This window comes from Sinocyclocheilus rhinocerous, unplaced genomic scaffold (genome assembly GCF_001515625.1).
Source record: "Sinocyclocheilus rhinocerous isolate Xijiao unplaced genomic scaffold, SAMN03320098_v1.1 scaffold776, whole genome shotgun sequence".
In the NCBI taxonomy this organism is placed as follows: Eukaryota; Metazoa; Chordata; class Actinopteri; order Cypriniformes; family Cyprinidae; genus Sinocyclocheilus; species Sinocyclocheilus rhinocerous.
The window spans coordinates 662,247-684,715 of record NW_015647486.1 but is presented as its reverse complement, the minus strand read 5'-3'; the positions used below and the strand labels follow the sequence as shown (position 1 = coordinate 684,715).

Sequence of the window (22,469 nt, the reverse complement as noted above, 5' to 3'; positions counted from 1 at the left end):
ACACAGTTTCACCCAATCTCATGTTAATCTTGAGTACCTATAGAGTAGTACTGCATCCTTCATATCTCCAAAAAGTATTTAGTTTGATCATATGTATGAAAGAAAGATACAGCTTTACGATTCTCTCCGGAAAAAGCCGAGCTCCTGGAGGCGCGCCGTGGGCGGAGCTAAAGAGTGACGAGCACTTGAGCGCCGGTTGCCAACAAAACACAGACATCTGATGCCGTTTCACTTACAATCTGCAGTTCTGAATCATGACCGGGATCTTTTATAGCTGGGACCGCTCCATCTTTCAGTATCAAACGATGTGCAAATCCAGCGTCGAACTGGGCCTTGTTTATAAAAGGTTCGTCAACAAACACACTTGTGAAACTCCTTGACTGCTCCAGAAAAACAAACTGTATCCACTGTTTACATAACGAGGACCGCTCCATCTTTCAGTATCAAACAATGTGCAAATCCAGAGTCGAACTGGACCTTGTTTATAAAACGTTCGTCAACAAACACAAAAACTGACACTCCGTTGCTGCCCATATAAGGAGTTCCACCCTCGTTTACGTCATTAAGAGCCACGATCGAAAAAAACCCTCTGAAACTTGTACGAACCCGGAAGTAAGATTTTTGGAACAGAAATACTCTGTCATACGTCCAAATTGTTTTTTGAAACTTTGTCCATGCTTGGCATGAGAATCCAACTCTTTAACAGTGTAAACAACTCTGAAAGCATGAAACAGCATTGTACCCCCCTTTAAAGGTTCCGCTATTCTGGCGAAATTTGGCACAAACCGCCTATAGAACCCACACATCCCAAGCACCCACATTAACTCTCGACAAGTCCGTGGACTGGGGAGCACCAGAATGGCTCTTACTTTGGCTTGACTAGGCATCACCTTTCCTTGCCCTACTTCATGCCCCAAATAAGTAGCCTGGCCCTTTCCCAGCTCACACTTTGGTAAATTAATAACCAGCTGAGCTTTATGATCCTGCAAATGCTCAGACCATGAGGCGCTGTATACCACAACATCATCTATATACATAACCACATTTGGGAGACCAGTAGTGACTGGATTCATTAGTCTTTGAAAGGTGGCAGGTGCGTTTTTCATTCCAAAAGGAAGAAACTTACAAAAGTATAGGGTGTCAGGTGTCACAAAGGCAGAGACTTCTTTCGCCCGTTCTGATAATGGCACCTGCCAATACTCTTTTAATAGATCTAATTTGGAAATAACCTGGGCATTGCTAATTCGATCAATGCAATCCTCTAGTCGTGGTATAGGAAAGGCGTCAGTTTTTGTAACCCGATTAACTTTTCTATAATCTATACAAAATCTAAGAGTTCCATCGGGCTTCGGAACGAGAACAACAGGGGAACTCCACTCACTCTGTCCTTGCTCAATAACTCCGATTTTCTCCATATATGAAATTTTTTGCTTCATTAAACCCAACTTATTAAGCGACAGCCGATAGGGGTGTTGTTTTATAGGGGCTGCATCTCCCGTTTCTACATCATGCACTGCTAAAGTTGTAAGGCCAGGGGTATCCCTAAACAACTCTGGAAACTCATTTACCAAGCCCTCAACCTCTGCCCGCTGTTCGGAAGACAAATGTTCAAGCCGCATGGAAAGATCCTGCAAATAGGTACAATTCCTAAGACGAACGCCAATGGGCTCCACCTTTACATCCTCTTCCTGTAAGGGATGAATGTTAGATGGCTTCATTGAAACATCCACAGACGTATCTGGATGAGGGACCAACTGAAATTGCGGCCACAGCCACCTTTCCCCGTACGTGATACGGCTTCAAAAGGTTGACATGGCACAACCTTGTTTTCTGCCGACGATCAGAGGTACTAATCACATAATTTCGGTCCCCAACCTTTTTCAACACAGAATAAGGTCCACAAAACTTACTACTGAGTCTGTCCCCCTGCATTGGTGTCAACACAAGCACTTGATCTCCCACCATAAAGGTACGTTCTACTGCCTTTTTATCATAATGGGCTTTCATATGGGTCTGAGCCCTACCCAGTGACTCCCTTGCGATTTTACAAGCAGACCAGAGACGCTCTTGAAAAGCAGTCATATACTGTAACAAGGTGGTCTCATTTTTAGACAAAACCCCATCCCTCCAGTATACACCTTCTGCTATATCCTTGCTCTCGGCCCAAGAAACAGCAGTTTCTCGCAATGGACCTAACCCTGGATCATTCCTCTGAGCCTCAACCAGAGCATCCTTACTGAACTTTTTACTACTCACCCCAACAAATAAGTGGGAGAACAAGGTATTACCCAGGTTTACGGGGCTCTCTTTAGACTGAGGGGCCCCGTTTACTGCCAATTCCGGTCCTATCTCTGGTTTCCCCTCAGACTCCAAAGCCACCTGCTGAGACCGTGAGCGAGTAACAGCACAAGCTGAGAATACTTCAGGATATTCCTTTTCTAACGCCACCAGGGTAGGGACCTCACAAGGGACTGAACTAACAATGGGAGAACTAAAAACCTGATCCCCAGTCATTACCTAGCAACAGACCAACTCCTTTAACAGGCAAGGAAGACAAAACTCCTATAATGACATTTCCTGTGACCAAACTAGACTTAAAAAACACCCTGTGTAAAGGCACCGACCTATACTCTCCTCCAACACCCTCAATCAAAACTGAGGTTTCTTCCGCAGTATAAGGTGGTAAATCAATGACATCCTTAAGTATCAGTGACTGGGCCGCCCCCTTGTCTCGGAGAAGGGTCACAGGAACTTCCAGCTCACCCTCAGAAATGGAAACAAAACCCTCAGAGATAAAACTCTTATAGACTGATGATTCTACCCCTAATTTAGAGTTTTCACACACATCCTCTATTCTACAGCCTCATTCCAGTACAAGAGCAACAGGAAGGTTTTTCCTCCCCTGCTGTAAGGCGGGGCACCGGGGCTTAATATGCCCAGGCTTTTTACAGTAATGACAAATGACATCCCTAGGGGGCTCTATTACTCTCCTGGGGCTTCGCAGTTCCTCTCTCACTCTTACCTTCTCTCTTGACTCTTTCCTCAAACTGCCTTGGAGAGACCAGTTTTCTGTCTGCAATCCATGGCTCCTGATGCACTAAGACATAATTGTCTGCCATTTTCGCTGCTGCGCGAAACCTCAGTTACTTCCTGCTCATTCAGGTGCACTGCCAGATGTTTGGGTAAACAATTTTTAAATTGCTCCATTACCATTAACTGTTTTAACTCTTGAAAGGAATAAGTTTCTGTTGCCCGGAGCCATTTATCAAAAAGTATTTCCTGTTGCCTAGCGAAATCTGGCCTGACTTTAACCTACCTTTCCGAAACTGCTGCCTATAGGCCTCAGGCACCAATTCATAGGCCCGCAAAATGGCCTTTTTCACAGTTTCGTACTCTGTACATTGCACAGCATCCAGGGCTACATACGCCTCTTGGGCTTTATCAACAAACTCCCTCCTAACTAAAGTGACCCACTCAGATTGTGGCCAATCTCTTTCTGCCGCAATTCTTTCAAACGCTTCAAAAATACATCAGCTGCATCCACGTGAAATCGAGGCATAAGTGCAAAACACTTTATATCAAATCTTACCTCATGGTCCCTCTGTCTCTGTCTATTTAGCTGGTTTACTCGATCACGTTCAAGCTCCAACCTCACGCATTCATTTTCCAACTCCTGCTCCTTACTCTTCCTAATAGCTTCACATTCTTTCCTTATATCTTCCCTAGCAGTTTCAGCGGTTGCATCAGGTACCCCAAAATACAACAAAAGCGCATTAATTAACTCGGACTTCCTTATCCTTAATGTCATCAATTTCACAATGCTGTACTACTTCTAGAAGCTGCTCTTTTTTAAGTCTAGAAAGCTTTATTTATCCCCGATGGCTTTATTAGCAGCACTACACAGAGCATTCAGTAAGCTGTGGTTAATGGAGGGATGTGTTGAGTTGCATTGGTTCAACCAAAGCTGTAAATGGCCATTTGCCATTGAAGTCATTCATAAAGTCTCATGATTGTTTATGAATGGCATTCAGAAGTATGCATATATAGCACAGCACATCGATTTAAAGAGTGCTTTGAATGTGCTCTGCTCAATTCTTGCCTTAGGGTAGAATTGTTATAGCTTTATGGTTGAAACGTTGACTTCCTCAACCTCTGACTCCAGTCCATCCCTTCAGGCCATGTTGAGAATAAACCCCTCTTATTTCAAGAGAAAAGATGGAAGGTCTGTCCCAAGAGGTCTCTTATGTACACCAATGCTACATTTATTTGAAAAAAAGTAAAATTATGAAATATTATTATAACTGTTTTCTATGTGAATATGTTATAAAATATAATGTATTACATTTTATAATTCTATAAAATTTTTAGTTTCAATAAAATGTTGCTTGATAAATTACTATATTTGAATTGTGGTAACACTTTAAGAACCAACGCTCTATTAACTAGCATGCATATTACTAGCATATTAGCTGTTTATTAGTACTTATAAAACACATATTAATGCCTTATTCTGCATGGCCATATTGTACATCACTTAACCCTACCCCATACCTAAACTCAAGTTTAAGGCCTTGCTACGTTTCTGTGCGTTGATCGTGGTAATATCCTTGTTGTCTATGCAGGATCCGAAAGCGCTCAGATTCCATCAAAAATATCTTAATTTCTGTTCAAAAGATGAACGAAGGTCTTAAAGGTTTGGAACGACATGAGGGTGATTAATTAATGACAGAATTTTCATTTCTGGGTGAACTATTCCTTTAACAACTACATTACTAACTATTAATATGCAGCAAATTAGGAGTTTACTGAGGCAAAAGTCATAGTTGTCTTTATTTATTGCTAATTCTCTGTTTCTTAGAGATCATACAATCTTATAATTTAAGCAACTAGTTAAACAACTAAATTTTTGTTATGACAAGCTCAACGGCATGCTATATTGTTCTGGTTTTCATTGGTTCTCAGTGTTGCTATGTGATTGCTAGTGCTTTTGCTGGTTGCTAGGTGGCCGCTTACTGTCCCAAGTCTAAAAAGTCAACCTCTAAGTCTATAAGATATTCTGCTCCCTGGATGCATTAGAACTAGAAACATAAGAAAAGATAGTGCTTTATAAGCACTAATAAACAGCCAATATGTTAATAATAGACATGCTATTAAGCAACTAGTTAATAGTGAGAATTGGTTCCTATACTAAAGTGTTTAAAGGGAAAGTTCACTCAAAAATGCTGATTCTGTCATCATCTACTCACCCTCATGTCGATCCAAACTGAAGGACTTTCTTTCTTCTGTGGAACATGAAAGAAGATACAGTATTTTGAAAAATGTCTTGTGTGTGTTTGGTACAGTGATAGTCGGTGGTGCCCACACTGAAAGAACAAAATCTGTAGAAAAATGGAAAAGATACGAGTAATTTTCTGCCAGTTTATAGACATTTCCTTTCACCCATAAACACAAAACAATACAACACACAATTAAAAATATTCAAAATGCAGGTAAAACACCTGTGAAAAATCCGAACAGAAATTCCTTCATATTAGAAGACACTGGACGCTGTTTTCAGAGCAGTTATGAGGTTCACATTCGGTTTAGTCATGCATACTTTATCGTTCCTCAGAGAACAGCTGGAAATGTAAGTGACGGTTGAGCTGTGAAAGATCACGCGCGTGTTTCGTCAGTCTTTCTCACGTTTGCAGCGCTGAGATCTGAATGAGGCAGGCAGAGCCTCTCTTCTGTTCACAGGACGGAGGTGGGAGACGTTTGCTGCTGGAGCCACTATGAGCCGCAGAAAGACTCCATTGTTTCAACCTCACATTGACGTCACAGTTGCTCCATAAAGGCATATTTTGACATAAAACAGCACAAGTTCAGTAGTGTTGTTGTGTCTTGTGTTAATTGTCCAACAGGCAAAGCTAATCAGTTATTCACCCCTTTTTAGGCACAACCAGCTGCATTCTTTATTGGTCAAGTCAATTTAATAGATACTCGCTTCAGTTGATCAAATAATTGAGGATTCATTCTCACCATTGTACTCTAGGGCTTGTCCTGTTTGTCCTGCACACTTGTGTGGTTTGAGTCGTGACCTCTTGAGTGTAAAGGTCATTATGTTTGCAAGGCTCATGTGGAGGAGGAACTTGAGGACTCTTAAGAGATGAATAACTGAGCTATGAATAGAATGGGAGGCTATTTTGGAAAATTACAGTAATTATTACTGATTTGACGAAGGAACAGTGATTACAGAATTCTTGGAAGTGGGATAAAATGGTTCAGGTTATTGTTTTTAGTTTTTTTATTGTAAATAATAATTATATTATTATTATTGTTGTTGTTGTTAAGTAATATCATAAAATACATTATTAAAAATAAATATATTTTTTTATAAATAGTGAATTATTATGTTTACATGGTTTTAAGGGTGAAAAGTTGGAACATTTTTAGACATTTTACCCTTTTCTGGTTGTCTGTAATGTTTAGATCTAGAAATTAATTAATTAATTAATTTGGTATGGTTCAGAGTGTCTATTTTATTTCACAACAGAAACAACAAAAACGGCAAAACAGAAACAATTTACATAACAGCACCAATAGAGAAAATAACCAAAAATTATTTCATAAAATATTTTACCATTTACTATTTAAAATATAACCATTTTATTTCATAAAATATTTTACCTAAAGAAAATAAAGTCTATTTTTACAAAATGTTAATGCATTTTTAAGTGCAAAAATGTACTGACATTAATAAGTGGATCTTAGATTTATTTATTTATTTATTTTTTAAATTGTGTGGTTCAGTGTGTTTGTTTTATTTCACAAATATAATGTAACGACCTCAGAAAAAAACAGTAAGAGTTTACATAAGCAACAGCAAAATGAATTAGAATGTAGTTTTGTAGTTTTAAATGTGTTACATGGTACTTCCTCATCATGTGTGATGTGTGATTATTTCCTGTCTGTGATTCTGACTCTGACTCTCTCTCTCTCTCTCTCTCTCTCTCTCTCTCTCTGTCTGTCTGAAGGTTCAAACGCATCTTGAAAACCCCACGAAGTATCACATCCAGCAGGCTCAGAGGCAGCAGGTGAAGGCGTATCTGTCCACCACGGTGGGAGGAAAGCTGGGCTCGCAGGCCGTGAGCTTGCCTTGCCCCAGCCAGGCCCTTGACCACGGGGGAATGCCTCCGGGGCCGGGCAACAGCGCCCCCAACAGTCCCATGGCCTTACTGACCCTCAACTCCAACTGCGAGAAAGAGGTGATGATAAAACACTGTCATATTCCACTTCAGCGCTTTCTAAACATAATTGCTACATTAGTATAATTGTTGTAAAACTTTGTCCAATTTTTACAAAGCAATTTGATATTTATATCTGATATTTATTAATCAGATTTATTTATATCTGATATTTATAAATTGTATTTATATGAATTCATGATTTTCCACATGTATACTGAGGGTTATACTTTATTTTAATGTTGTTACTATATTAGAGTCATTCTATTTAGGGTACTAGGGATATGCCGGTATCAAATTTTCATGTTGCGATTAATTTGACCAGTTTATGGGAAAAGTATTCTTAAAATGCATTCAAAATTCTGAATAATTTGTTATATATAATTATTCACGGTATTTAGAAGTGCCCACGATAACAATATCGTGCATATTCATTACCGTGATATATCGCATTACCGAATACCGGCACAAGTCTATAGGGTACACATCAGGAAAGTGTAAAAACAGTATGGTTTCTCAATAAAACAACTGTTGGTTTCAGTTTATGTATTCTATCAGAACATAGTTTGACAGTTTCATCACTTTGAACTGAAGTCATAAAAATATCATAAACCATAACAATGCATTCAGCATAGTTGATGGACAACTAATATACTCCTTGACAGCAGGTCATTGGGGATATAGAATGTTCAAATACAGAAGAAATCAAGAGGACATTTATCCAGTTTATCCATTTATCCAAAATCAGTTTTTTTTTTCTAAAACAATCAAACAAACAAAGAAACAAACAAAAAAACATATTGTACAACAGGTGTAATACCTATTTTTAAAAATAAATTCAATATATGTAAATGACTTACTTGAACTCAAGAATCATCAATTCATAAAGCAGACATTGTAAAAACTGTTAAGTAACTTACATGCAATTTCAAGCAAACTGAAAAACTGAGTGCACAAAATATATGTGTGAGATTATAATATATTATTTATACTTTTAGTGGATATAACATGATATTTCTGAAGAAAATTGAACCAGATGAACCAAATCGAGCAAACCAAAAGAGAAAATAAACAAAATATATATTTTGCAAAATATTTAACATAAAAAATCTCAATTTTTTTATGGAATAAAAGTAAAAAGTATAAATACTAGTGCTGTCAAACGATTAATCACGATTAATCACATCCAGATTAAAAGTTTTTGTTTACATAATACACTGTATGTGTGTGTACTGTGTATATTTATTATGTATATATAAATACACATACAGTATATATTTTGAAAATATATACATGTATATATTTATATTCACATCATATATTTAATATATTTAATATATTTAAAATATAAACAACTTATTTTTCTGAAATATATACATGCATGTGTGTGTATTTATATATACATAATAAATATACACAGTACACACACATATTATGTAAACAAATACTTTTATTTTGGATGTGATTAATCGCGATTAATTGTTTGACAGCACTAGTTACTACATGAAATTTATAAATATCAGATATAAATATCAAATAACTGAAATTTGTATCAAATAAATGAAAATTGTAGAAAATTAATTATACTAATGGAGCCATTATTTTTTAGAAACCATTCAAGTGAAATATCACCGTATTTAATAGTAAGCGAACCAAAAGAGAAAATAAACAAAATATATATTTTGCAAAATATTTAAGGTAAAAAAAATTACTGGCATTTATAAGTGGACCGTAAAAAAAATAATGAATCCTTGAACTGTCATGAAAAGAGTCACAATGCAAAGATGTTACAAAATATTTTCGTTATTAAAAAATGACCCAGACATGCTCTATATAAGGTTCTGTCAGGATTTAAGACTGAACTCAAGTGCTGAAAGAGCACTGAAAGCGTTGAAAGTGCTTGATTTTGTGATGTTTATTGAAAACAACAATACCTAAATCTACCACAAAACTGGGCATAAACATATAATAGATCACAGCCAAACCAAAAGGCCCTTTGGTAGTGTTTATTCCAGCTAGACTACAGCAAGACTGACCGACGGGACTGAGAAGACAAACCAGGCCAGGACAAAACACACAGGGAGAATATAAAGGGTAGGACATGAGGAGGCTAAAAATGAGCCAAAGATGTAATAATGAGCACATGGCAAATGAGCAAAACAGAAAGCATGTGCTCAACACAAAGACAAGAACAAAACATGCACGCCATAAACAAGACTAGACAGAGGAGACAGGATCATGGCAGGTTCGCCAAGAGCACAGCACAAATCCAGCGACATCAGTAAATGATGTATAAATAGGTAGAGACATTATAAGGATGTCATTTTAGAGCTCATTACCTGCTAATCAGTAAAAGCGACTCCAGCCCCACGGTTTGCGTCTCTGTGAACGTCTCGCTGAAGCAGCTGGCGTGGATTGCGTCACTGCTCACTGTGTGAGAGAGAGAGAGAGAGAGATGTGCTAAAACACGTGTTAATAGATTAGACAGAGTCTGGCATTGGCACGCTGAGAGGAAATACACAGCTCTTTAGGATGTGCGCCAGATTAACCAGTGATTTTCAGCGTAGCTATGGGTTGATTTGAACTCTTGCATTATTCCAGGGTTAATTGACTTCACTATGCGTTGTACTCTAGCTGAGTGGATGAGCTCTGACAGCTGATGATATCTATTGCTTTTGATTTTTCTCAGATGGACGATGTCATTGACGACATCATTAGTTTGGAATCCAGTTACAATGATGATATCATGGGACTGTCGTTGGACCCCGGACTTCAGATGGCCAACACGGTATATACACTGTTATACTTTCTTCTGTTACTAATATGAGTATGTGGAAGGAGGCATATTTGCATACTGTATATGTAAATATATATATAAAATAGGTTTAAAACCAAGTCAGTGGGCAGTAGTAGTTTAAATAATTTTTCAAGATAACAGATTCTTAAACATGAGAATCGGATTAAATGTTGCAATGAATGATCCATGCTACAAACTGGAAATAGAGAAGATATAGTTTATGAATTTAATAAACTCAGTTATAATTATCTTCTTAGCCTTCAGTAAAATCACGTGTCTAAAATGATTAAACATTATTTATTTATTTTTTCACACTGATAGAAATTAATCTTTTCCAATAAGTTTAAACTGATTTTTTACATTTTATGGGCAGTTTTACCTTTATAAAGCCATTTTTTCTAAAAGTGTCCATTATCTTTTGAGTCAAATTCTTACATTTAATCAGTGAATTAAAATAATAAGACATTTGGGCTGTTACCAAGCAAATTAAATCAACACAGAAGCTGCATCTGAAGTAGCATTTAGATGTATTATTTACACACTGTTTAATGCAAGACTTGAATGCATTTAACCTGCAATTACAAATGCATAAATAACGTTTCGATATATTAAACATAAAACGTTGAATACTGATATTTGAAATTTTTTAAAACATGAAAAAAATCGGAAAAAGTCGAAATGTGAAATTAAAACCGCCAGTAGGTGGCAGCAAATCACTGTTAATAAGTGAGTCGTTGCGATTGAACCGAATCATTTAAACGGTTGATTCATTCAGGAACGAAACACCATCATGTTGCTCAGAGATGCAAATCAGTGCTGTGGCTGTTTTTGGAATGATTTTTGTTGGCGAAATAGAGCAAAAACAGGCAATATAGTGTTTAAAACGTAAGTCTCTTAATGGCAGAGTAATTTGTTGCTGCATCTTTTAGCTCTGCTAATCTTTGTCACTTTTCAACAGCAAGTCTGTTGCTCGTGACACCACCTCTTAAAGGCAGTGTAAGTGATTTCTGGTAGCCAATGTTTATATTTGAAATCACCAAAACAAACACGCCTCTACCCCAAAAGGGTCTTGCCCCTATTTTGATAGCTCCTCCCCACATATACGTACGCAACCCAGGCAACGATTAGTTCTGTGAAACAAAGCAAAACCAATGTTACACCGTGTCTTCGGACGTGAGCGGCGCGGCGCAACAAATCCCCGACAGAAAACTGCTGCCGGGTTCTATTTATGACGTGCTGACACACATTTCAAATGGTTTTCAACGGTCGTTTGATCGCGTTCAGTGGAGGCAGGCTTTAGCTGTTGTAGACACGGTGTTACTCACCTATTGAGAAGAAACAAAGCAACCTCGGCGTCCGATCGCAGGCCTCCGCTCCTTGAGTTCTCTGGAAAGCTGATCCGATATTTACATGGGTCCTACTTCTTGCCTTATCGTTCCGCAGACGTTTTCCTCTTTTGTTTTTTATCTGCCATCTCTATCTTTCTGTCGCTCGGCTCGGCTAATGTCCGTCCCATGCACTGAACGCTCTCTCCTCCACATCACGAGTAGACACGCCCCTTATTGCTGATTGGCTACAAGTTTGTTTTGCTATTCGGGCCGAATCTGTTTTCTACAGTGTTTTTGAAAAATCACATACCCTGCCTTTAAATAACTTCTTGTTTATTGAGCTGTTGTAAAAAATCAATATCACATTTGCAATCATGGTAATTTTGGGAGAAAAATAACAAACGTGATGTCTGCACACTGATATAACTGCTCCATAAAAGTATTTATTGCAACGTTTCGACCATCCGGTGAATTTTTGGAGAAAAACGGCACTCTTTGTGTGACATTGATTAACTATATGAAGTGGTATAAATATATAAATTTTCTGCCCCCATGTCTTGAATTTGTGATCATTCTAAATGTATTTTAATAGACTGAATCATGCAGTGAAAGAACACACTCTAAATGCGCACACGCACTAGTCTAAACTTCAAGTAATGTATGCGTGCACTCTGTAGGGCTGTTTTGAATGGTTTTTGCAAAATAATGTCAAATCACACATCGTTAAAAAAACAATTAAGATGTTATCGCTGACGATATATATCGCACACCCCTACCGCTGAGGCATCTCAGATGACAAGATCTGTTATCTTGGCTTTTTATCCTTGCAGCACCAAAGCAGAATTAATATGAGGTAATTATTTTACAACTTCTGTTATTGGAAAAATACCGAGCCCCGGACCTCGGGGACCTCAATGGTGGGTACGGCCCTGCTAATGACTACCATAGAAAAATATATCACGCTATTTCATGCTTTTAAGAACCCTTTATAGTTATATAATTACATTATTTATTTATTTGTATTACTTATTTATTTGCAAAAAGACAAAAAAAAAACCGTGTAACAGTATAATTAATTTTTCTTGCAAAACATTTAATATAATGAAATATTTTATTATATCATGTATTATATAATAAAAATGTATTATATAATATTCTATTTTTATCTTTTTTTTTTATTTTGCAAAAAACGGTAGTATTTCATTTTGCTTAAAAACAGTTAATATAATGCAATATTCATTGTCTTATATTGTTTTGTTTTATTTCATTTTGCTTGCAAAAACCAAAACAACAGTAGTAATATAATAAAATATGCGATTAATTTTGCTTGCAAAAAAACAAGTAATGAAAAGAAATATTAATTATTTTATTATATTTTATTGTTTGCTTGCTAAAAACAAAAAACAGTGCTAATATAAGGAAATATGTATTTATTTAATTTTGCTGACAAGATTATCCTGACGAAGATAATCCAAACAGATATTTATTAAATCTACAAGAACAAGGAAGGACTCTCTCTCTCTCTCTCACACTCTCACTCTCTCTCTCTCACACACACACACATACACACACACAGGTTTGTTTTTGTGAAAAGTGGGGACATCCCATAGGCGTAATGGTTTTTATACTGTACAGACCGTATATTCTATTGCCCTACACCAACCCTACCCCTAAACCTACCCCTTACAGGAAACTTTGTGCTATTTCAGATTTTCAATACACTCCATTCTGTGTGATTTATAAAATGTCCTGAAAAGTCACCTTCTCCTTGTAATACCTATGTCATACCCTTGTCATTATACAAATTTATGTCCTCATTTGTCACAAAAACGCACACACACACACAGAGAGAGAGAGAGAGAGAGAGCTATATATTAGGGCTGTCATTTTTTTTAAATTTTAATCTAATTAATTCCACAATGTGCCAATTAATTAATCTAATTAATCACATATTAATCGCACATCAAATTTGGCTGAGAAATGACCCACAAGAGATAATTTAAAGCACGGGGAAAGATGACGGAAATATCCACACACGAAGGGTAACCACACGCAATAACCAACAACCCAGAGAACTAAAGGAAGGGAATTTATACAAACGGAAGAGGAACTAATGAGGAACTAATGACTAAATTAACTAGACACAGGTGAACTAACTAAGGCAATCAAGGGGAAACAGAAACTAGGTCAATGAACAAGTTTTGTTTTGTTTTGTTTTGTTTTATTTTATTTTATTTTGCTTGCAAAAAACAGTAGTAATGTAATACAAAATATGTTTTCAGTTAAATTTGTTTGCAAAGAAACGGTTACTATAATGAAATATTTATTATTTTATTTATTTGTTTTATTTTGCTTGCAAAAAAACAAAACATTAGTAAAAAACAAAAAAACAGTTAATATAATTACATAATTTAGTTTAGTTAAGTAAATAGCTAAACCCTGATCAAGAATTTCGAAAACTACAAGCAGTGTTGGGGGTAGCGCTTTACAAGCGAGTTACATAATCAGATTACTTTTTCAAATAAATAGTAATGTAATGCATTAATTTAAAATTTGCAAGAAAATATCTGAGTTACTTTTTTAAATACACTATATTGCCAAAAGTATTGGGACACCCCCTTCTAATGAGCAGGCTTGGCTACTTTAGTAATTTTCATGAGTACAAATCTTAATGTTTAAGCATATAATGATATTCTAGGGAAGCAACAGTTTGGACAGGACCCTTTTCTATTCTAACATGACAATGCCTCTCATTCAAAACTCATCACCAAACACCAGTGACTTGTACATATGGGTACAGACACTTCCAAAACTGTTGCAACAGAGATGGAAATGCAATTTTTAAATACATGAATTATGTTTTCATCTTCGTTGCGTTCAGCTGGGACTGGGACTTTGCCTTCTGCAGACCAGTCAAGTTGTTCCACACTGACTGAATCAATCATTTATTTTTGAACCTTGCCTTATAAACAGAGGCATTGTCATGTTAGAATAGAAAAGGGTCCTGTCCAAACTGTTGCTTCCCTAGAATATCATTGTATGCTTAAACATTAAGATTTGTACTCATGGAAATTACTAAAGTAGTCAAACCTGTTCATTAGAAGGGGGTGTCCCAATACTTTTGGCAATATAGTGTAAGTAACACAAATTACTTTGTTTTCCCATTTATTCACTGACAGCTCTCCTGTCCCCATGTTGAGAGAAACTAGGCATAAGTGCAGAGGCAGACACACTTCCTTCAGCCTGAGGCTTATTCATTTCACTTTTGGTGTGAAAGGGCCTTTACAGTTGCCAAAAATACAACTTTTGGGGTTTTTGTTATTAAAAAACAAACAAGCAAGCCCACCCCAGGTGACAAAAAGTAAAGCAAAAGTAACGTAATGCATTACTTTCCATAAAAAGTAACTGAGTAATGCAATTAGTTACTTTTTTATGGAGTAGCGCAATGTTGCAATGCATTACTTTAAAAAGCAACTTTCCCCAGCATTGTCTACAAGTTTCAAGAACTACAGTGACTCGAGTGTATTTTTATATTAGCAGTGAACTTGGTGAGACTTTGTCTCTTTCTGTCATCTCACACAATCAGAGCTGTGGCTGGTGTCAGTATAGCAGAAAGCCGTGCGATCCAGCTGTCAACACCTGATCTAATGTCTATCTGACTGCTGTCTGCAGAGGAATAGTGAATAGTCTTCATTTACTCACTCTCATGCCGTAGACAGAACACACATGCTGCTCTTTTCCACACAGTGAGCTTCAAAAAGAACAAAAAAAAGAGACAATAATATACACGTTCTTGTGTTTCTAGATCCCCGTGTCAGCGAACCTCTTGGACATGTATAGTAACCCAGGCATGCCTCCTCCGGGAATCTCTATCAGTAACTCGTGCCCTGCTAACCTGTCCAACATTAAAAGGGAATTCTCTGGTAAGTGTCATATGAATTAGTTAATGCAGTTTTGTAGCATCTAAGACCCTCCCAGGCCTTTTGGCGATGTACTGAAATGTGTTTCACCTTTTAAATGTCATGTGAATGATGATATGAGTGAGAGATTGAAAACATATGCTCGTATGCTACATAGTTACTCTTGGACATGTATAGTAACCCAGGCATGCCTCCTCCGGGAATCTCTATCAGTAACTCGTGCCCTGCTAACCTGTCCAACATTAAAAGGGAATTCTCTGGTAAGTGTCATATGAATTAGTTAATGCAGTTTTGTAGCATCTAAGACCCTCCCAGGCCTTTTGGCGATGTACTGAAATGTGTTTCACCTTTTAAATGTCATGTGAATGATGATATGAGTGAGAAATGATATGAAATGATATGAGAAAACATATGCTCGTATGCTACATAGTTACTCCATCTCCAGCCATGATGCACATGATGGACAAGCCCAGCTCCTGTAGCAAGTTTGAGAGCTATCAAAGGCCTGAAGGGTTTCCTGTGGGTACGTTCGAAGATTTCTCTCCTTGTCTGCATGTCCGTTAACAAAACAGAAACATAATCATTTTATGGATTAAAATTGTTTTATGGATTAGATTTACCCATACTGGCACATTAGTTTATATATAAACTTTTTACACACTTCAGTGTCACACGATCCTTCAGAAGTCATTCTAATATGCTGATTTGCTGCTCAAGAAATATTTCTGATTATTATTATTGTTTCTGAGTATTATCAGTGTTGATTTTTCTTCTTGAGTTTATATATCACAATTTGTACTTTTTTTCGCAATTCTGAGACAAAAAAAGTCAGAATTTCAAGATACAAATTCAGAATTGTGAGATGTGAATTCGAAATTGTGAGAAAAAAGGCAGAGTTCTTAGTTTATATCTTGACTTTTTTTTCTCAGAATTGTGAGATATAAACTCCAGTTGTGAGTTATAAATTCTAAGGGAGAAAAATTTGCTCACAATTCTGACTTTATAACTCACAATTGCGACTTTGCATCACACAATTCAACATTTTTAACACGCATTTGCGAGTTTATGTCTTGCAATTCTGAGAAAAAAGTCAAAATTGTGAGAAGTTGTAACTACATTTTTTATTTTTCATTCAGTGGCAGAAACAAGCTTTCATACTTGTTGAATAATGTATTTAAAAAAAACTTACTAAACTCAAACTTTTGAATGGTACTGAGTGTATCTACTGTTATATAGAATTGTTAAATTGTTATATAAAATTGGGTTCCATTCAAGTTCAGTCATGTTTAGAGTTAAATACTAGCTTACTGCTAAAAAAATACTGTGTAGTGTACACTACATGCTGGCTACTATTTTCAGAATCAGAATCAGAATCAGAAAGAGCTTTATTGCCAAGTATGTTTGCACATACAAGGAATTTGTTATAGTGTCACAAGCTTCCAGTACACGGAGACAACAACAACACACAGATAATAAAAATAAAATGTGAATAAAATACACTAGTTGTTTTGTGGTTGGACCTGGCGAATGCCTATGGGTCCATACCGCACAAGCTAGTCGAGCTCGCTCTACACCTCCATCATGTTCCCAGTAAGATTAAGGACCTGATCCTAGATTACTACAATAATTTTAGGATGCGGGTCACTTCAGGGTCAGAAACATCAGACTGGCATCGTATTGGGAAAGGAATAATAACAGGCTGTACCATCTCTGTTATTCTTTTCGCTCTTGCCATGAACAGCGGAGATTCGCCAGATGGATGCTAGGCAACGCCGTTCAGAGTCCGCGCTTCCTGAGCTTCACGAGCACGCCGGCTCTCTTCCCCTGTCTGCGCGTCCTGAAGCTCTTGATCAGCGCAGCTGCTCCGCCAAGTACAACGTTCAGCAAAACGTCCGAATAAACGAAATCCGGTAGAAGATTGTGTGGTGTGTTCTGCCGAATGTTCAGCAGCTCATCCCTGGTAAAACTGATCGTGTTTGAGAAACAAAAAACAGGAAAAACTAACAAAAACAGTACAAACACTGGAGAGCCAAACACTGAGGCTGCCGTCTGCGGCGCCATCGCATCGCATACTTTTTTAAAAAGTAGTATGTAAAACAGTAGGTATTATTCCAGAATGAACATTTCATTTTTACATTTTCATGGGACCTCGTAAAGTTGTATGTAAGTGGCAACCATCATCTTGGAAATAAATAGTTATTTTGCATTTTTTGGTCTGATTTTATGTAAAACTAGGCAAAACATTGCATTGTGGGATACAGTTTTCCATGCAGTGATTTATTGTATACTGTATATATTATGGCAAATGTAGCAGGTTGTCTGGGTACTTTATGCATAAAAAAAAACTGTTGGTCATAATCTATACAGAACATTTTGTGGAAAAGGGATTTTGGTGAGAGAAAATGTGCTATAAGACAACTGCAGTGACATTTAAAGGGTGCCAAAACATATGGCAGATAAGCGTCCTGCTTTCAGTTTCTCTTCTCACACTCCTTTATCTTTTTCAGAGGCAGAAGTTCACACTCTCGCAAAGGAAAGGCAAAAAAAGAACAACCATAACTTAAGTGAGTTTGCTTTTGTATGTAGGGTAGCATCCTGAAACACTGTTCCAGTTTTACAAAAGAAAACCATTTTCATTCATCCCTCAGTTTGTAAAAATTACATAATTAAGTTATAGTCTTTGTCCCATAGACTTTGGGTGTAAGTGAATTGAGTTTGTTTGAGTTTTTAAATACAAGTGTGTAATATAACACGCATTTTTCATCTGTTTCAGTTGAGAGACGACGGAGATTCAACATTAACGATCGAATCAAAGAACTGGGGACTCTGATTCCTAAATCAAATGATCCGTAAGCACCGCAGTGTTCAGTAAATACACACTTACACATGAAGCAGATGAATACATGCTATTATCACAGCAGAGGCTAGTGCTGTTGATAGAGGGTCTATCAGATGTGCTGGTGTCAGCTGCTTGTGTGTGTTGCTCAGGGACATGCGCTGGAACAAGGGCACTATTCTGAAGGCCTCTGTGGATTACATCAGGAAACTTCATAGAGAGCAGCAGCGTGCCAAAGAGCTGGAGAACCGTCAGAAGAAGCTGGAACACGCCAACCGCCACCTGATGCTCAGGATACAGGTCAGTTCTGACACATCAATACGTAACTATAAAATACAACTGTAGCATACAGTGGAATGGCATACAGAAATAGTACGCTGTCCAAAATTACCCTTATGAAAAAGAAGTGAACTTTAGCACATGTATTATGGGGAAAAAATGCACTTTAACCCTCTGGGTCTCTTTTTTGGGTCACACTTCAAAAGTGACGAAAGCCTTGAAATGTAACTTCTTTTTTCTCTTCAGTAAAATCAATGTAATATTTTTTTTTTTCAATAATATTTTTTTTATTATTATTTAGAATTTTGAGGGGATTTTATGATACTACACAATATTTATACAATTTATTTGTATAGCTACTATTTTTTCCATGGTCATTTTTGACCGTAAAGGTACCAAGTGTTACTTTTTTTAGTTTTCAGCCTTTTAAGATATTCAAATCATGTCCATGATCATTGTTGTGTGTTCACATAGCTAATGCAACAACAGTCATCTCATTCCAATGAAGTAGGACAATTTTTTAAATTTCAAAATGTCCATTTTTTTCAGTCAAAAGTGACCGAAGAGGCCCAGATTAATAGAATAGACTTAAGGGCCAGTTCACACAAAAAAACGAAATCCTGTCATCATTTACTAACTCTCAAGTTGTTCCAAACCTGTATGAGTTTCTTTCAGCTGTTGAACACAAAAGAAGATATTTTGAGGAATGTTTGTAACCAAACAGTTAAGCCGTTGACTTTCATAGTTTTTTCCCCATACTATTGAAGTCAATGGGTATAAATAATGTGTTATCTTCAAAATATCTTCTTTTGTGTTTAACATAAGAAAGAAATTCAGTGTACTTAAGTGTATTAAGAAACACTTAAGTGGCGTTTTATTTCATTAATATTAAATTATCTACAAGTATTTTTTAAATTATACTTTTAAGATTTAAGTGCACATTAAGTACAGTTAAGTGTGTTTCTTTTTCACAAGGGTAAATTTCAATGACTAGAACTAAATATTGAAGAAAAGAAATGTTCAAAAAGCATTTTCTTCTAAGAATCACTTGTAAAAAAAGATGATGTTAAAAACACTTAAAAGTCACCTTGAATTGAAATTCTCATTTCATTATGGAATGTTGCATTGTTTATTATAAATGATTTATCATTATTTTAAAAAGGCACAAGGATAATTAGCCAATTTGTATTAGCCATCAATATTAGACATTTTTGCAATGACCTTCAATCCAAAACATATTCATTCTTTCAATTATGTCTGACACCAAAGGCACACCAGCTTAGTAAAACTGCAAAAATGTACTACAGATATTATACAGGTATTGTTATTGTTTACTTTAATAGATAAGTATATGAATTCCAAACTCACTGTGATGGGCTTGAACTTGAAATAATGCAGTGCTTTGGTTTAGTAACACAAAATAATTTGTTCTCTAACCACATATTTAGGACTGAGGGTCACTTTTGTTCACTTTTGGTCGTAGTTTGTTCTATATTTTAATGTTTATATTTAATTAAAGGCCAGTTTTACTAAACAGGGCAAATTAGTGCGAGAGCGCAATTCCAAAACAGCGCCGATGGGAGGGGAAATTTCTGCAGGTGATTTACTAACAACGTGCAAATTAAAGAACACAGACGCAACATCTCATTTACATATCGACCGACGCAATATATTAAGCGCAGCAATATATTGACGTGCGCAAACATTAGTAAAACACGTTGCGTGATTCATTTGAATACTCTCCTCCCATAAATTTTGCGTCTGAAAGGGAAACTCCTAGAAATGCATATTCAATCAGGTCAAGTGCAAAAATAACTGTGTCCACGCCTTTTCAGCGCTAATTCGTCACTGCGCGTCTTTAGTAAATCCTGACAGTACAATTTTAACGCCAAAAGACGGTTTGCGCTGGCGCAAGCTGCTAGTAAAACTGGCCCTTAGTGTTATATTTTAAATATTTAATCATTTTATTAATTTATATATTTTTTTAAATTTTCTAGATTTAAATGATATATTTGAATCTAGATACATCCAGAAAAGTGGCAATTTGTAGGTTCATACAGTATATGTTTCAGTTATTGCTTTGTTGTCTATCGGTTGAATGCTAATCCAGGAGCTGGAAATCCAGGCTCGTGCTCATGGACTGGCCGTCGTCTCGTCTACACTCTGCTCATCAGAGCTAGCAGCCCGGCCCATCAAACAGGAGCCGGTCCTGGGCGACTGCTCCCGGGACATGTACCCTCACGTACACCCGTCCTGCCGCTCCAGCACCCTAGACCTAAACGACAGCACAATCACCTTTAACGACTCTAGCAATTCCACCGATGCTTATGGTCTTGTTTCAGAGGCATATGGCGCTAAACTCGACGACATCCTGATGGATGACACATTGTCATCTGTAGCAACGAGCGACCCACTCCTCACCTCCATCTCGTCCGGAGCCTCGAACGAAAGCAGCTGTAAGGACAGCGTGAACATGGAGGAGAACGAGCATGTTTGTTAGTGCAAGGAATCCTTCGTTTGGCTGTTCAGGGCCGCTGGTCATTGTCACGTTTTTCCGGTAGCACCATTGACTGCTAAGGAAGAAGCACGGCCTGTTTTGTCAAGTGCAAAATAATATTATTTTTATGTTTACACTCGTTTTATTTTATCGTATTTTAACCTTATTCCAGTTTCGTCTACCCAAATTTCACTGTGTTATAATAATATCAAAATAATCAAGGTCAGTATCGTAAAAAGATTGATTTGTGTAACTTCTCATAGGTGTATTAGAGTACAATTTAATCAACTTTGGGATAATATAACAGTGCACTTGAAAGGTAATTTCTTTGGTTGTACAGTAGCGTGTTTGCACACAGTTTAGAAGAATATTTCTCTTTTTTTATATATCCTTGTAAACGAATGGCTTAAGCACAATGCTTTCCATTTAACGTGTAGATATTAAGTGACAGACAGTTGATGTTTAAAGGGATAGTTCACCCAAAAATGAAAATCTGCTCAGGTCATCCAATATGTAGGTGACTTTTTTCTTCAGTAGAACAGTAAAGAAGATTTTTAGCGGAAACCGTGGTCCTTGGTGATTCATAAAATTCAAGTCAAAGGCTACCGTCACTTTGAAAGTCGAAAAAGCGTATCAGGCAACACAAAATTAATACCCATGGCTCCTGACGATATATTGAGGTCTTATGAAGCGAAACGATCAGTCTGTGATGTTCGGTTCGTGAATGAATCATTATTTTGAACTGATTCTTTTTAGTGAACTAGTTGAACCAATTCACCAAATCAGACTGAACCGTCTAAAACAGTTCATGGCTCAAGCAGCACAGATTTACAAGTTACTCAATCAAAACTCACTTTCAAATGTCCAACAGTCACTCCGACTCGAAATGAGCCAAAATAGCAGCGCGTATCTATGATGAATGAACTGATTCAGTGCTCCAGTTCCTCCAACAGTTCAATCAATCTTGAATTCTTGAATTCTTGAATTCAATCTTGAATCAATCAATCGGACCGATGAGCCGCTGATATGAGCATGCGTGAAACAAGCACTTGAATGAAGGGGCCAAATGAAAGTTTATATGGTTTCTCATTGTAAAAAGTAAAATGTAAAAGAACATTTTTTTTTTTTTTTCATTTTTGGGTGAAATGCTCCCTTAGCATAGCTACATTAATCATAACTAATTCATAAATGTTGTGAACATTTCTGTTGATTGTTAAGGAAACTTTTGAGCAAATGCTCTACAAATCGTATCTTTCAGATGAAAACGCACACAACCAATAGATGGACAAAGTATGTTTGCTATGAGGCTGATCTGAAACAGCTGACCCTAAATTATTTAATTCCATTATTAATCAATGGCAATATTCTCTCAGTATTAATGTTTCTGGTCCAGGAGAATTTCACGTAGCGCAGTGGATTTGTGGAATACTCTTTAGACCCAGAGGCTGAAGAAATGCACATGTGGAAGGACAGTTTGCACACAGCATTCAGATGTCCTGTGGAATGTGCCAAGCAATAAGCAATATTCAGTTTTAACTCTGCTGAAAGCCTTCAAAAACTCTTCTTGTGGTCATATGCAGTGCCTGTAT

General features: G+C 36.9%; 1 protein-coding gene and 1 long non-coding RNA gene across 3 annotated transcripts in view; one reads left to right on the top strand and one right to left on the bottom strand.

The window, feature by feature from the left end:
- LOC107709244 (uncharacterized) overlaps nt 1-13,052 on the bottom strand; it is a 16,132-nt gene extending 3,080 nt beyond the window's left edge. The window contains exons 1-2 of the long non-coding RNA XR_001636472.1: nt 13,043-13,052; nt 10,906-10,911 (exon numbers count right to left, since the gene is read on the bottom strand). This is a non-coding gene — a long non-coding RNA (uncharacterized LOC107709244). The remainder of the gene's footprint in view (nt 1-10,905; nt 10,912-13,042) is intronic.
- mitfb (melanocyte inducing transcription factor b) overlaps nt 1-21,372 on the top strand; it is a 61,688-nt gene extending 40,316 nt beyond the window's left edge. For both annotated transcript variants that reach the window (XM_016513679.1, XM_016513680.1), the window contains exons 3-10: nt 7,014-7,244; nt 9,913-10,011; nt 15,154-15,271; nt 15,699-15,791; nt 17,776-17,832; nt 18,042-18,117; nt 18,257-18,404; nt 20,494-21,372. In XM_016513679.1, the coding sequence (XP_016369165.1) occupies nt 7,014-7,244; nt 9,913-10,011; nt 15,154-15,271; nt 15,699-15,791; nt 17,776-17,832; nt 18,042-18,117; nt 18,257-18,404; nt 20,494-20,883 (1,212 nt within the window). In that variant the 3' untranslated portion in view covers nt 20,884-21,372. The remainder of the gene's footprint in view (nt 1-7,013; nt 7,245-9,912; nt 10,012-15,153; nt 15,272-15,698; nt 15,792-17,775; nt 17,833-18,041; nt 18,118-18,256; nt 18,405-20,493) is intronic.
- The last annotated feature ends 1,097 nt before the right edge of the window (nt 21,373-22,469 follow it).